The 16,542-nt window shown below is 36.2% G+C and overlaps 1 protein-coding gene across 2 annotated transcripts in view; it reads right to left on the reverse strand.

Annotated features, from left to right (window-relative positions):
* ERCC6 (ERCC excision repair 6, chromatin remodeling factor) overlaps window positions 1-16,542 on the reverse strand; it is a 51,143-nt gene that overhangs the window by 16,871 nt on the left and 17,730 nt on the right. For both annotated transcript variants that reach the window (XM_080401558.1, XM_080401557.1), the window contains exons 7-9: window positions 15,312-15,437; window positions 11,205-11,363; window positions 6,346-6,481 (exon numbers count right to left, since the gene is read on the reverse strand). In XM_080401558.1, the coding sequence (XP_080257684.1) occupies window positions 6,346-6,481; window positions 11,205-11,363; window positions 15,312-15,437 (421 nt within the window). The remainder of the gene's footprint in view (window positions 1-6,345; window positions 6,482-11,204; window positions 11,364-15,311; window positions 15,438-16,542) is intronic.

Consider the following 16,542-nt stretch of genomic DNA (forward strand, 5'->3'; position numbering starts at 1 on the left):
AGAAAATTAAACAAGTGAAAAACTGAAAAACAATCACAAGAATCTATTTGGTTAATCCTAAATTCTGTTCAACATTTCTCATTAATAGGATTAATATATTTGTTTAAAATCTTCAAATTTTGTTTTTCTTTTGTAAGCTATATCCTTTCCCCAAGTTTCACTAGCCTTTATAGTTGTAAATTATGTAGGGCAGGGACAGTCGATGTAACACTCCACAGCACTGACAGTATTCAAGACTCATCTTTCTTATATTTATCCCCCACATATAAATCTAGAAGACTTAAAACAGGAGATGATGGGAGGGCCGGCAATTCTGGATGAAACATACATACCCAAAGGAAAAAAAAAAAAAAAAAAAAAAAAAAGTAGAGCCACCAGAGAATTTGCTAAAGGAAAGACAATCCCCTTATTACTGGAAGTGCCTGAAAGACAAGAAAACAAACCCAACAAAAAAGAAGGGGAAATATCCATCTCAAAGACTCAGATGGTGTTAAAAGTCCATGATCTCTTCCTGTAAAATTTCTTGCTCAGACATATTGCAAGATCCAAAAAGCTCTTCTGCATTTAATTGTTCAAGAATTTCTACTTTCTGATTATCCTCTCCTGAAAAAGCCATGACACATTATTTAATGTTGACATTACGATTCTCCAGAAAATATGTAATCTTTAGAACAATTTATGTTACAGACAGGGTACATTTTCTAGGCAGGGGTGGACACCCAAAGCTTAATTTTACCTGGTACACTGCCCATAGTTTGCAATCATGTCCTAGAGTCTCAGCAATGGCCTATCATAGAATATTGTAGTCATCTCTACCCAAACACTTAAGACAAATCATCTCGGGCGATTTCAAATTAAAAGCTTGTAAAATATGTAACCTCTCCGAGTTTTTGCAATTAATAGGGTATGTCTGCAATTAGCCTGACTTACAGAATGCTACACTGTTGTCATTAAAAGATGTTTTGTGAAAGTGCTGCTGTTATTATGGAGGCTCAAGAGACCAATCCCTCCTAGAGGGCAAACAGTGGACTAGTAGAAAACAACAGCCATAAATCACATTGTCAGGTAGCAGAGAGAACAGAAGTGAAACACAGGCACATGAAGGCCATTCACTGTAAACATACCACAGCAGAATCCTACTCAGGATTTACTGAACCTGTAATTAATTAAAGTTTCCTTCAAGCTAAATTTTTAATAAACAAGGATTTGTGCTGACAATGAAGAAATACACCACCACAATTTTATCAGCTCACATACAACACTTATTAACTCTCATTTTACTGCGTTGGGTACTTTCTCGGAGGTTGTCTTTGCATTAGCTGCAGCTCTTGGAATAATTGTAAATATTTGAAAATATGATAAGAGATTTAATATTGGATACACACTGTTTTAAGGTTGTGGCATTTCTGAATTTATGTTATTTTATCATATATTCTTTAATACATAATTCCTGTTTGGTTAGGTTCAGGCACATTTATTCCCCTACCCTAGCACCGCCCCAGGAAATACACTTCAGGGAATTATTTCAGGGCATGCACTATTGAACTAAAAAACCCCCAAAACCAAACCAAACCAAACCAACCAACCAAAAAAAAAAAAAGAGCCTATCAGCTTAAGAGAGACAAATCCTACTAATGCCAAAAGATTACACAACAGTTATCAGCTTTGAAATTCTGAACTCTGGCCTTTAAAGGATGGTAATGAATACAGGAACACGCAAGTAGACTGAGTAATTCTGAACTTGTAGTTCTGTTCACCACAGTATTTGAGGCCTTTACAATTCACGGACAGTATTTTCTCCTAACTTAGAGTGGTAAGTTGGCTGTGTTGCCTTGTCTTCACTGGGACACATGTGATGTTACAAAAGGCTATAAGTTTTTTGGCAAGCACCGCTTCTTAAGGCTAAAACACTTCTGATATATTCTTAAGGACACACCTCCAAGCAAATTATTTTTTTTTCCTGTTGGTACTTCACTGTAGCTACAAGTTTGTTTATGAAGTTACAAAAACAGGACAATTTTTTTGACTGATGCTTACAGAAATAAGGTTTATATTTTTTTGCAAAAAGTAGTCTTCAAAAAATATTTAAAAGGACCTGAACTCTTCTATAATATTAGGTATTAAAAATGGTCATTTTCTTAAACAGAAATGTGTGTGTGTTAAGACTGAACTGAAAGAACTAGAGCAGTGATAACTACAAAATTCTCTAAACATTCAGATACCTTTCACGCAAGCGTGAACTTACAGAGTATCTAGTGACTTACACAAATGTGTATCACTTCTACTGAAGAATGCATTTTTGATTCAGGCTTATCACTATCTCATAAGCAATGATTAAGCCCAGAGATCCATAAATTCAACCTACAAAAGCTCTTCATTATTTCCCTGCCCCCAACAATCTAAATGGCACCATGAAAAGGCTTCAAAAGAACACATTACAATGTTTAATAATGTAAAAGTTGCAATAAAGAGAGCTAAAGCACTTACTACATATTTAACAAGAATGCTACTTCTTCTGGCATGATACTAAGTTTATCTGAGTTTGGTCCTTAACTCAGAAATACATAGGTTAAAACAGAGCTTCCATAGGCAGTCATACCAATAACTGTAACCTCTGAATCTTATTTTCTTTACATGTAGATTGAGTACTCTACTGTGAGGGTGGAAGGTATAAAATCTTCAGCATGCAAAGTCACCTTCAAATAGATGGTTCCACATGTGCAAGCATCATGAACTGACAACTGCTTTCGAGGGCTGCATTGTGTGTCCAGCATTTGACCAGAATAAGGCAATGTAAAGTTACAGCATTACAAATGGTATGTAATTACCACCAGAAAGAATTGCTAAGCTCAGTGATACCTGTTCTAAAAATCAAGAAATTAAAAGTTCTGCCTTGATCTTAAAAAATTCAGCCTCCTTCTGTATGAGATATTTTAGTTGCCTCTTAGATGATTTACAAATGCTCATGTGTCATCAGAAGTTTTGAAACAGGACAAGCTCTTTGTACAGAAAGTTTTTTTTCCTATATTTAGACCTTTCTTCCCCTTATCTTCTGTTCTATGCCATAAATAAAACAGTGTTTGTAATACATGACATTAGATTTACTACTTCATTTTCTCTTATCCTTAGAGATCTCAGAGCACCTGATATTTATAAGTCACTTTAAGCTACACCAGATTTGAGTGTAAACCATAGCAGGAGGTTAGTAGCATAAGACAGCACCACAGGACATATTTAGCCACAAATAGTAAACTGAAAGCTGACTTCATAGGGGAAGACTATTACTTAAATCTGGTTCTTCCTATTGCTTCCAACTTAAGCACATTTATTATTATAGGAGAACCAACGATCTTCTGCGATCACAAATAATAATTAAAGAAACTAAGTTTTGCATTTCATTAAAATGCTTTAAACTAGCTTTGAAGTCTTGGAAACCTATCCAACTTGCTATTGTGCCTTCCTTCCATCATTTAAAATACCAATCTGCCTTCCCTTGTGGCTAGCTGAAGAACTTTAAACTACTAGTCTATTTCAAAGGGGAAACTGGAAGTTTAGAATTCTCTCCCTTTATGCCAAAATTGCCTACCATTGTTATTTTAGCAAAAGAATGAAGTAGTCTCTCTTTTCAAGCATCGCATACGCTAAAAACCTACACAAATACTATAGCAGCAGAGATATCTAAGCAGGATGTCTCAATGACTTGTCTGAAACAGGCTGACCAGATTTGCAGCAAATCTGGTGCTCACAATTCAGGCTGTTATTTCATTCTAATATTGGGAAAATCCTGAAGTTGCTTGCAAAGAAAATGAAAATGGACTGGCAAGAGAGGATATGCCAATGTAATAACTGGTGAGCCTTTCAGTCACCACATTGCTCAGAAGTCCTTTTGTAATACTGAAGTGTCATTAACCAAAAAGATGCACAAGGTATCGCCTAGTATCAATTTATGATAAAGTTATCGAACAGATGTCTTCCCCACTCTTCACCACCAAGCAAATACTTTTGTTCGTAAGTCTAAAGGAACTGGGAGACAGGATCTTGCATTGATGCTTTGGTACCTTAGAAGCTGCAACAGAAAATACCTATTCATAAAAGCATGTAATTTCACCAGCAGTGAAAGATTTAACGTTTGCTAATATTTCAGGATTTCTGACAATGTCATGGTAATAATTATACAGATCATCTAACCTAAAAGATCAACTTAATTTTTATCAAACAAAACTTCATCTGTTGTCTCTGCTACAAAACACTGCCTTGCCTTATGGACACCTGTCATTGTTTAACTCTTTTTCCTCCAGACTTCTCCCTCAATAGTTTTAAGATCAGTCTTTATCTGTTCCTTAGAGATCCTTTGTTCTTTCACAGGCCTGTACAGAACAGGATGCAATACTGTGTTTTACCACAAACAGCCTGCTGGCCAGCTACTGTAGGATAATGCATCCCTCAAAATCCATTAAGATCTTCACTGTCTGGTGTCCCATTAGTTTGGGGGACAGTTCTTCCACCAGTCCAGACCATTATAACCTCTGTTAATCTAGAACCTGAAGTGACCTTTCTCACTCAAAAGCAGGTAACGATGTTCAGTTCCCCAGTCCTGTCTCTCCTGGCAAGCTAGCTGTCCAGCACAAAACTCTTCTCATTTACTTTGTGATAAACCATGATATACTAAACAGAACAGGTGAATCCTGGAATTCTCAGCTTAATTCCAAACAGGTCCGTGCAACACCGGGACTACAGGTGCACAGTGACTTGAGTTTTGGCCATATAAAATTAATATCTATCAAAGATCAAATGTATGTTCTTATGTAGTCTAACCATAATTTTCTTTTTCATTTCCTAACCTTAAATAAGCATAAAGGCAGAATGGTCCCTCGATGAGTATTATAAAGCTAACATATGCAAAATTAGTCTCCTGTAATGCCATAGGTTATCAGAAGATGGAACTGCCATGAGATCAGATCAGCACTAAACATATTCATAGAAAGAATATATATCAAAAAGAAATTCTAGGCGGGATCCATATACTAGGACAGTATACATGTGTTATTTATGCTAACAACTTAGAAGTAAACTTTTTCTTGCAGGCATAAGAACAACAAAAAGGGAAAGTTTGGTTGTTAAGTCTTTTGTTTACTTCAGTCATAGGCTTTCTCTTCTCTGATTAAGAGGCATCTAGGAAAAAACATGCATGAAGTGAAGACTACATCACCAGTGACAACTGTTTAAAGCTTACTGCTGCATCTCTCAGAAGATGAGGCATTAGGGTAGAATTAGAGAACTGAACCTATCTAAAGTGATCATATGGCATCCACATTCCTTGAATTTTAAGTTATTGAGTAGGCATTTGTGGAAGGACAACGGGAAGGCAAAGTCCTGAAAACCTGACTATTCCTGCAGATGGAAAAATTTAAGCCAGTCTGTCAAGTGTATTCATTAACAAATACCCCAAAATAAGCACACATCATTTAATTTAGGAAGACACGTGAGCATGTTATTGAGGTCAACAAGACTTTTATGGTTTAAAAACATACCGAGTTTGATTGAACAACAGGAAACTATTAGCACATTAGAACGTGCTGTTGCTTTTTTGCCATGTACTGTAACTGCATCAATTACCTCAGAATACGTTTAATCAAGTGCAATTAAGTACCATATCATTTTAATGTTATTACAAGAAATTCAATAAATATTTAAAGAGAAATTTAAAAATGCTTTGCTGAATCCTGAAAAATCCATTTAAGTATCTGAAAGATGAGGCCAAGGGAAAACAAAAACTTAAGTTTTCCAATCCAAGGCCTGAAACTTTAGACAAGTCAGGCTTATCAACTTAAGAAATGGAATAAGAACATGCATATTAAGAGACTGGCCAAGAAAATTAAAAGACAGAAAAGGCACTGCTTGAAAGAAAACCAACAAAGTAACACTCATTAAAGAAAATGAGACTAGGTGATATCATCTGACACACCAATCAACTAAGAGAAATCGCCTGTGCAAGCAAAACATATTAAATATTAGTTCAATGACATACTGATGCATGGAAGTGCAAGGAAAGAATTCACCAGTATCAGAGCAAGAGACCTGTTATTATGTGTAACTTGGTCAGGTAACGCTAGTCTATATCATAATACAAATGTACTCCATGTAATCTCTTTTTTGTCCAGTTTCCTAACAAATCTATACAAGACAGTGAACTTTTGTTCTTCTAAAACCATCAGAGAAAGAGCACAAGCTTGCACAGAAACATTCAGGCAGCGGATTTTTTTTTTTTTTTGGCTAGCACAAAAGGAGAAAAAAAAAAAAAAAAAGAGAAGCTTCTGGAATTACAAAATGGATGTCAATCATTACCTTTTTGTTGGTATACGAGCCAGTTTCATGGAGAACAGCGACTCTAAATGGAGGCCACCACGTATGGAATTCTTTTACCCACTGATGCATCACAGTAGCTGGACAAACAATTATTGTTGGACCCAATCCCTGATACCTATATAAAGCATTCAAGAAAAAAACCCAAACTTTAACATGAAATAAATACCCTTTATTAAGTGACTCATTAAAATACACACATATTAAAATGACACACTTTATAGTTCAAGTGGAATATGAGAGCTATGGAAATTAATTGGCACTTTGGTTTTCTTCGAGTGTTTTTTAAAGGAAAATGAAAGGGGTACTGCTATAAGAACCTATCCACTGAACAGTTAATGGATGCATCTATCAAGATAAAACACAGAAATAGAAAAGCTCCAAACAATAAGGCATAAGGGAACTTCCTCCTGTGGTAATACAAATCAGGTTTAGGTGACTGCTGTTTCTATAAGAGAGAAGAAATCATTAACAAACAACTATTTTATTACTTCTATTAAAAAGAATATGTAGCTGGAGTCTCACAAATGGACTTACACACAGGTGTTCTACTTCATGTTGGTAATGTACTGTACTATTATCACCATAATTTACAGATAAGACAAGGACTCTAAAGCAGCAGAATATATCATCCATGGAAGCTGAGGTCTGAGCTGGGCTTAAACTGTCTCGTAAGTTTCTTATTCATAATCATATGATTGTTTCTGAGAATTACTGAGAATGTTTGAAACAAAGTCTTTCTGTATATTAAGTTCAGAGCTACTCTTAAGGTTAAGAAGCGAAAAATTACTTGCACAACAGCCAAACAAGAAATATTACTATGACAAACAAATAACAACAATCATATAGGCGATACATTAAGTAGTGGTTACTGGTAGTTATTTTTCAAATTCATTTGCTCTTTAAAAAACAGAACAAAATGACTTTGCAAACAGAAGCAATAGCTACAGTTACCACATACTGATCTGTGTCTGGCTGACTCCATACTATTCAAGTGGTAATACATAAACAATTTAAAAGATCACAGTATACATTCAAGATCACAAGCATACAGCAATAAAGAAGGATTTCCCAGACACCAGCAATACCTTGCTTTAAAAAAAACCCTGTTAATGCCTTCAGAAACTGCTGACATTAAGAAATAATATTTTTTATTAAAAGCTTATACATATGCAGAATAACAACCTGGATGTTGCTTATCTCTTTTATTAGGAAAAAGTATTATATAACAACCTCATATAGTCTAATTAAAAACCTCCCAGCAATCCATGGGGTAGTTAGGAGTTGGAGATGCAGTAACTTCAACTATGTTGTGAATCCAAACAACCACTGCTACTGCTCTTAATATCTATAGCAAAAAAGCCAACTTTCCCAGAACGTATTAGATCCTCAATTCTTCAGGGGCAGTAACAAATTACTTCTCTTTATTCCCCTGGTCTGTATCAAACAAGCTCACATCCTGGGTTTACCTGGATTTTTCCCTTCCTTCAGCTTAAACAGAGAGTTCACACTTCCTTTGATCAATTTTCAGAAAAAATCCACACCCCCTCTGCTCTGTTGTGAAACTCCTATAGTGTCTAGTCTGGCTCCAACCACTTTCCACTAGCCAACATTTTATTCTTCTCTTGAGAGCTTTTATTTATTTATATGAGCCATCTAACTTCCAGTCTATGCTGTTTGACAAAACTAAACAAACCATGCACTTCTGCTTGCTACACTTTGGAGGCATCCTTGATTCTCCCAATTGCTGCAACAGATTTGCTCTGCTGCCCATCCAATTTATATTTGTTTTCCTTGAACAAAGGTGACACTAACAACATTCCAAACCAAAGTCTTGCTAGTGTCTTCTACCAGAATGATAATGCCGCCCTGTTCCTATCCCAAATATACGTCATGACATATTCTGTCTCTTTTTCACAGTTGCATCATACTATCATAAGCTATTAAGTTTATGGTCAATATCACATATGATCAATATACTCAAATATCTTTTTTTTCCTGTTGCTTCTCGTTTATAAAACTCAATTTCACAGCAATATCCTTTATTCGTTCTTATTTAATTGGATATGATTAGAATTGCAAATAAGATCTATTCCTACAACTTAGTAGTAAGAAAAAGGAAGCTCTATTCACATTATATTTAGTATTTTTGAGTACTAAAAAAAATATCAGAGGAAAACATGTTGCATTATAACCAACTCTACTGCCAAGCACTGGCTAATCATGCCTTCAAAATGAAACTGAAATGATAACTAAATCCTAGTGAAAATAAAAGTACAGGGCAGCAAGAGCAATACAAGTTTTCTGGGGCAATGGATTTTAATTTATATAAACACTACGGAAATTAATGTCTCTGCCACTCAACTGAGCCTTAATGTGCAATGTGTATGATTATATCTCAGTATCCTGAAGAACACAGATGAGTAAATAATCAGTGTATAAATGTTGTATAGCAGAGTCTCTCATCTGATCTCTCAAACGCAATAAAGTAGTGAAAGGCAATAACTTTGCTAAAATAACGTATTTGGAACCAAGCAAACTTGTGGACCTCCCAAGTCCTTCATCAGGTTCCAAGAACAGATTTCAACATAGATACAGGCTAGAGATGGGATACTTAAGTTTGCTGCTGCTTTGCTTTTATTCCTTGTGAAGGGACCATTGTCTGAAAGCTGTTGCTTGTTCCAACAGTCTCAGCTTGTCCAATAAAAAACCCTTCACCCTTTATAACAAACCTTACTTCCCTTATATCCTTACACCACCATAGCTGCAACGCTTCTGGATATGACATCTGGCTTTCCCCACATGTATGGCTCAGTAACTGCTAAAAGTGAGACATTTTAATTTTTGTAATAGTTATACTCCATGAAACAAGTACTTCCTTACTCCAGCTAGCTTTCAGGCTCCTTCAAAATCCGAGTAGTACTGAAATCAGAAGCAGTTTACCAAAAGGAATTTTCTATTCACCTTATTTTGAAGAATATTTGTGCAGAAAATTTCACTGGCAGAAAATACAGCTGAATATTTTGAATATCAACAAAAGTGACCCTATCGCCTCTATACTCAAGTGCCTCCAAATATAACAAACTTTCCAATTCTGCACAGGAATGACAGTATTACCTTCATTTTACAGAAGGGCAGCTGAAGCTGGGAAAGCCTGCAGTGCCAGAATCATACAGTAGTATGCTAGCTCCACCTACACATCAAGGTAATGAGATACCAGCTAGGCTGGAAGACATTTAAACATGCTGACAACACAGCTATGTCCACTCAATCCCTGCTTCTCAGCCAGACTGACCAGAAGGTCTTCTGCTTACTTGACTACATGACTGTCAGACAGAAGCTAGCTAGCCAGAGTTACTGCTTCCTAGGTCAGAGTGCAGATGGGGAAAATGCTCAACTAAGCAAGCTAGTTTAGACCTTCTGCCTTAAAGCACACAAGTAAAATCTGACTAATTTCACCAGCAATTTCACCAAAAAATTAAATCTTGTCTCCAGCTGTGGAATTACTATCGTGATGGACTTAATGACTGCACCAGCCAAACAATGAAGCTGAACACATTATCTTACATGCGGAAAGAACACTGCAACTTAAGTTTGCCATTATATTTTGGCCTTTTCAAAGTTTTGTTGTAGTGTCACTGCAGTATCTTAGGACTTAAGCTGTAACTGTTTAACAGTGTCAAGAGATGTTCCTGAAGGATTTCCATCAACTCAGTGGTTCTCCAACCCTACACAAAATAATCCGTACAGTAGCATCCTTAAATCAGGCAGCCATAGTCCAAGTAAATCAACCAGCCCGAGCGATGGAGGATCTGGAGGGTTTTTCATATAAAAGCTACAGTAGGAAGCAACTGAAGAAAAGACAGCAATATTTTCTCTTTAAAGCATTATTTTACAGCTCATCTACATGCTGAACATAATTTAAATATGCCTCTATATAAAGTTGGTTATTTTTGTTTAGTGTAGTACTATGATATTTGCTTAATTGCATGTAGCAATTTGTATCAGGTAAACAGGCCAACAGAACTAGAAAAAAATCAAGGATTACTCATGCATGCATTTGTAAATCCAAGGACACCAACAAGTATCTTTTCCCTTAATTTCACCTGTGAAAAAAGAATTTTAAAGCATTGCTCAGTAACAACAAAACATAAACTATCTTGTAAGAAAGGCCAGTCATTCTAGCATAGTTTTGAAAAACAAAAAGTAACAACAAAACATAAACTATCTTGTAAGAAAGGCCAGTCGTTCTAGCATAGTTTTGAAAAACAAAAATAACAATTAAAAAAAGCAGCTGGAAATTCTTCTGTACAAGTTACCATTTTCACTATTTTTTTTGGCATGGATAACTCCCTGACTATCAGAAACTCTAATTTTCACTGAAAATCAGCTTGCTACTTCCTGTAAAGCATTTACCTGGTTGCTTGCCAGAACAAATATTTTGATGTAAAATTTAATAAATGGAACTAAAGGTATTATATCTAATTTAAAATTCCATATTGTGTAAACTATTGATATTAATGTAATTGAGTTTGTAAACAATCCATTTGTGGAAGCTAACCTTAGACACTGTATTGACCCAAAATATCTAGAGCGGCTCATCTGCAAAATGAAGCATCAATGCCTGGAATTCATTAAAAGTGTTACATGTTTAATTTTTCCTGCCCTACAGCTCCATTGTCTCGTAAAATTTTTCCTTTGATGTCCCCCACTAAAAGAATTAAAGGAATATTGTAATTGAAATGTCATTAATAATTCACAGGACCCTCCTCCACTAGCAATACATCTGATGAAATATTCATTGAGCTCCACAGACTGACAGTCTGCAGAGGAGCACTTGCCTGTAATTTGAACCACGAGTCCTCATCTTGCTGTAGCTCAGACCTGCCAAGAAGGCAATTATCTGGATGGTCTTGCCCAATCCCATCTCATCTCCCAGAATTCCTCCTGCCTGCTGGCAGTGCAATTCCCAGAGCCACCTAACACCTGTCTGCTGGTACCTAAAACAAGGAAAAAGAAGATGGCAAATGTTTGATAATACAGAGCATAACAGAAAGTACTCATGAATTAATCATTTGGTCAGGTTCTTATACTAGTTACAGTAACATGCTGGATGTGTGTTTTACATGAGTGCTGTATTTACTAGGTCATACATTTTTGATGCACTCAGACATTACATGTGACTGTCATTCTTTATGCAACACTAAAACATTTCTAATTAAACTGATAGTCATGATAATTAGAGGGTATTTTATTTCATGTATATTTTAAGTGTTAAAAGCAACTTGGAAAGCTACTCTAACAAAGCATTATTTTTTCAGAAAAAAGATGACATGTAAGGGTCTAGTAAACTATATCATTTGGAATATATACCCTGAACTGAAGGAAAAGCTTGACTTACAACAGGTACAGACTTCACACTCCACTGTGAAAACTGATCATACCTGCCAAAGCATGCTTTCTTTTTACATAAATTCATTTAATAACATTCAGCCTCTTTCAAAGAAGAAAAAGCCAACAAGGCAAAAAGTTTTGCAAGGCAAAACAATAGAAACCATTCCAGTGAATGGGATGCAGCAGAGCCTTATTATGTGAGAGTATCAGAGCAGTTTCTACTCACAGTCATTCACTGGAAACTATATAGGCAACAATGCAAAATACATTCCAACTAAAAGAAGCAGACTGGAAAGCAGGATTTACCATGGCAAGCTAAAAAGGTGGAGATAAGATGCTGGACTGAGAATCCCTTTAGGACATGTATGAAACAGAGAGACCAGTAGCAATAACACATCATGTGTGTGGGTTAAACTCAGAACAGAAAGAAATGAAGAAACAGTATATTTAAATTACAATTAAAAACATAAAATACACACATTTCAGCACTTCTACATCTTGTAACTTAAGAGGAAGAACAAGGTTACCTATATCGTTTTCTTGATGGCATGCACTCCTGGAGTGCAGAGCACAGCAAAGAGCAAAACACTTTTTGTTGTTGTTAACAGGGATTTTTCATTTTAGGGCACTGCCATGTACATTTCAAAATTCTGTTTCATTCTCTGAACAAATAACATTTAGGACTACAATGACACTAGTGTCTACAAAGTACTATTAAAAATGAATTTATGGTGAGTTCTGTATGGATTTAGAGAGTGCTAAACAGGGACAAACAAATGGCTTGAGCAGTTAGAAAAAGATGATCAAAGAACACACCTAATGGTTCAGACGTCATACTATCTGCTGGTGTCTCAAATGCATTATACCAAGGCAACCTTAAAAAACCCTTTTATTAGAAATTAATTCACCTTAAAAATGCAGGAACCTAAAACCAACTATGAAATGGCTGACAGGATTAGCTATAATCAGGTTAAGATGCTACCATTACTACATTTTATCAAGACAAAGCATTTTCTGGGAGAAATTAGAGAACTGGAGAGAACCCAAATTCCAGTCAGAAGCTGCTCCCCCAGACTAATGTCCAACATGTCTCTTCAGAAGACAACCATTCAAGAAATTCCTGATATTACGTTCTATTATTTCTCAGGTTTACACCCAGTGATGTAATCACTGTAGCCACATTTATAAGCATCTTCCTTGCTCTCCCCCTTCTCCTGAGTAAGTTCCACTTTAGAGAATTAAGTTTGTGAAAAATTCTGCTCCAAGGTTACCTAAAAATGGAAAAGATGCAGTACCTTCTTTGAATAATCATATAAACATGCAATAATAGCAACTACGCAAAAGAAAAAAAATCCCCCTCCCTAATGTTTTACGGTTATATGGAGAAGTAATAAATTCTCTTTAATCTCATGCTTTCATTGCACCGATTTTTGTTTCAGTCTAAAAATATCATAGAAGGAAAATAAAGATGTTGCCAGGTCTTTCAAAATAGTTATGTTTGGACTGTATTTCACATGAGCGAGCAATCATGCTGTGATGCATCCCTCAAAATTCACCATAGTAGCTAGCAGAGTTTAGCTGCATTGTTGCTGAGAAGAAAAAAAAAAAGTATTTAAACGTATCTGGCAAATCATGCACTGAAAGCAAATACTGAAGAAACCTGGTTTCTTGTTCATACAGACAGCATTCTCTCAGGCTAAGCACAGACAGTTAAGGCAATGTTTGTAAGTCAGTCTTGCTCACTCTGTTTGGTTTTGTTCTACAGCAGCACCAATGGTATTCTTGCTGAATGTCCCTCAAAGCAGACAAGTATATAGGGAAGAAACTAATCATCCACATTAACAGGCTTACCAGAGAACAAACTTAAGGGTCTACTATTTCTGGTGTAAGCTAACTTCTTTGGAATTACGTTCAACTATGCAGGAAGATCACTTACAGTATACTGCTATACACCTCCTTGGGTCAATATACTTCGATGCTTTGTATTAAACTTGCTCAGAACTCGAAGTTTAATACCTATTGACTATGGGCCTTCCTACATTGGAGATTTCAGCAATTAAGTTACGAGTCAGACGAATCATTCAACTGAATTGATCTTTCTAACCACTTAAGAAGTTTTGCCAACTGACTCATGCTTGCAGGGATACCCTTCATTAGTGAGGCTGATATAGCTAAGATTAATTTTTAGTTGTCTGCTTTATTTCAATTCCCTTTGTGCTGCTCAGACCACACATCCGTTCTCAGGATTACTCCTGCAGTACCTTTGTGTAAACAACTGGAGACCACATATTGGCTGTGTATGGTCCTGGCAACCAAGTCATTAATTCAATTCCATTTCAGAACTAGTGCTTTCCTTCTGAGGAACTGCAGGACAACAGTAATAATTTCTTTGAGGTTAAGACTAAGTGGTCCTGTTGGAAGGGATATCACGCATGCCCATTATAAAGCAGGGCTTTCTACTACACAAATTTTAAGCTTTTGGAGAGTTAGCTTTTGAAAGAGAGGATGTTTTTCCTGATGTGCAAATGTTTCCAGCAAAACTGAATTCAAGCCTATTATGCATGAAAGTTATGGGAGAAATTATGGAAGAAGGTAACTTGTCAGCTGCTAGCTTGTTTGGACTACCTTTTGTAAACAGCTTTTTGAGATGAACTTGAAAGTGTCACTGGGCACCGTGGTCTCAAAAAGACTGAAACAGAAAGCAGTCATATCCAAACCTGTAATCCAGCATTAAATAACTAAAGAATGAGTTGTGGAGTGTTTCCTATATACTAAAGGCATTAAGAACGCATTCTCTGTATTTTAAAACTTTACAGGGCAAAATATTCAAGACTATTTTATGGTATGAATTATGGGCAGTTACTTGGAGTAATTAAAGAAAAAGTTAAAGCAGGGGTCCTCAAACTTTTTAACCAGGGGGCCGGTGCGCGGATGAAGTGGCAGGCAGTCATCTGCGGCTGCTTGGTTTCCCCTCCAACCCCCAGCGGGGTGTGTGTGTGTGTGTCTGTAAATACCGGGGGCCGGATTGAGGACCCTGGGGGGCCGTATCCGGCCCGCGGGCTGCAGTTTGAGGACCCCCGAGTTAAAGTCTATATTTTTTACCGGCAGAAAATTTCACTCACTCAACCCAATCACAGAAACACTTACGCTTGTTTTCACTTATCAAAACTTGCCAACACCTTATACTTCCAAGTAGTTATTCTACCACTCCACACCTGAATTAAAAGCAAGCTCTTAATAATAAAAGAAAGCATTAATAAAAATAGACGAGTGCTTCTCAATTCGAAGTTCAGTTAATTTGTATTCACATTATTGACTTCAGGCTGTTATCATCTGTATTTTCATGTAACTGCATTTTTTGCTTATAACAAATTAGTTTCTTTGAGGTTAGATCCTTTCTTTTAAAGAAATAATCCTACAGAAACAAATGAAGTAAAAGTTAAGGCATCATTCACTGAAGTAAAAGTTACAGCAAGAGGCATCTAGAAATCACTGACGAATATTATTAACAGCAAACAGCAGCATAGTATTAAAATAAAGTACACAATACGTACTTAAAAAGCTTTTTGAAGAGAAATCCTGGAACTTTGAAACCCTCTTCAAATTCAGTGTCACTTTCTTCAGAAAGTTCCTCATCTGTTTCATGTTCTTTGTTCTTCAAACGTTCTTTTTGCCACCTCCTGGAGTGACAAAAGGAGTCAACATTCAATTATTGCACATAAAAGATACAATATGAAAATTACATTGAATTTTCAATCAGGTAAAAACCCAACAAAAATGCATTCTCTGATGTCACAATTTAATTAATAATACTTTTCAGGAGAGAATTATGCAAGTAAATGCTGAAAATATCTGACATATTAAAAGGTGCATTCACTCCTGACTAGTTATAAGCCTTCAGTTTTACAGCTAGTTAGAATTTTCTACAGACAGAAATACTAATATAATGGAATTAACAGTTAACATCATAAAAAAAAAAAAATCAGCTACCTTAATTTCCTAAACTTCCATACCCCCTCCCCCCAAAAAATATCAATAAAGCTGATATTCCAAAGCAATTTTATTAATTTAACCAAACACTTAAATAACTTCCTTCACCTACAGAAACATGCAGCTGTGGATAATCTTATACAGAGGATTCTGTTGGAAACATCACCATCTTTGGGGTGATGTGCTCTACATCTGTTAAGCAGACATGAAGAGAATGAGTTTTCTGAGGTTCTGAAATTAGAGTGATTTGTGGTCTCCAGCCTAATTTCATTTGGACTCTAGGCATGTTAAGAGAATTATCTTCCCCTTCCACCATTCCCCTCCTTTTTAAAAAGTACCAAAGGATCTTCAACATCCAAGAAAATGATGGACTTGCATTTCAGTGCCCTGAAAACACTTACCTGCAACAGTACAGTCTATGCTACTGCCAGTTGGGTATGTACTAACCAATAAATAGCACTTTGCTGACAATTTGGGTTTTGCTGGAATTCTCCCATGAAAGTGCCATTCATTGCAGGCACACTGAACATGGTGTGTAAACTGACAAAATCCCTACAGAAATAGGCAAATTAGAGAACAGATGGAAAACATTCTTATGTTACTGTTCTGGATACAGTGCAAAACCAGCCATATTTCATCTCATAAAAAGGCTGAAGGAGAAGACCACCTGATAGTCTAGAACTATCTGAAATACAAAACACAAAGATTGGAATGGTTGAGGTCCCGAAGAACTCTAAGTAGCAGTGATGGGATGAAAAGGAGCAAATGGAAAATTCAGGCCAAAAACCTTCATTT

The sequence above is a fragment of the Falco punctatus genome (assembly GCF_963210335.1).
Source record: "Falco punctatus genome assembly, chromosome: 9".
NCBI classification, from domain to species: Eukaryota; Metazoa; Chordata; class Aves; order Falconiformes; family Falconidae; genus Falco; species Falco punctatus.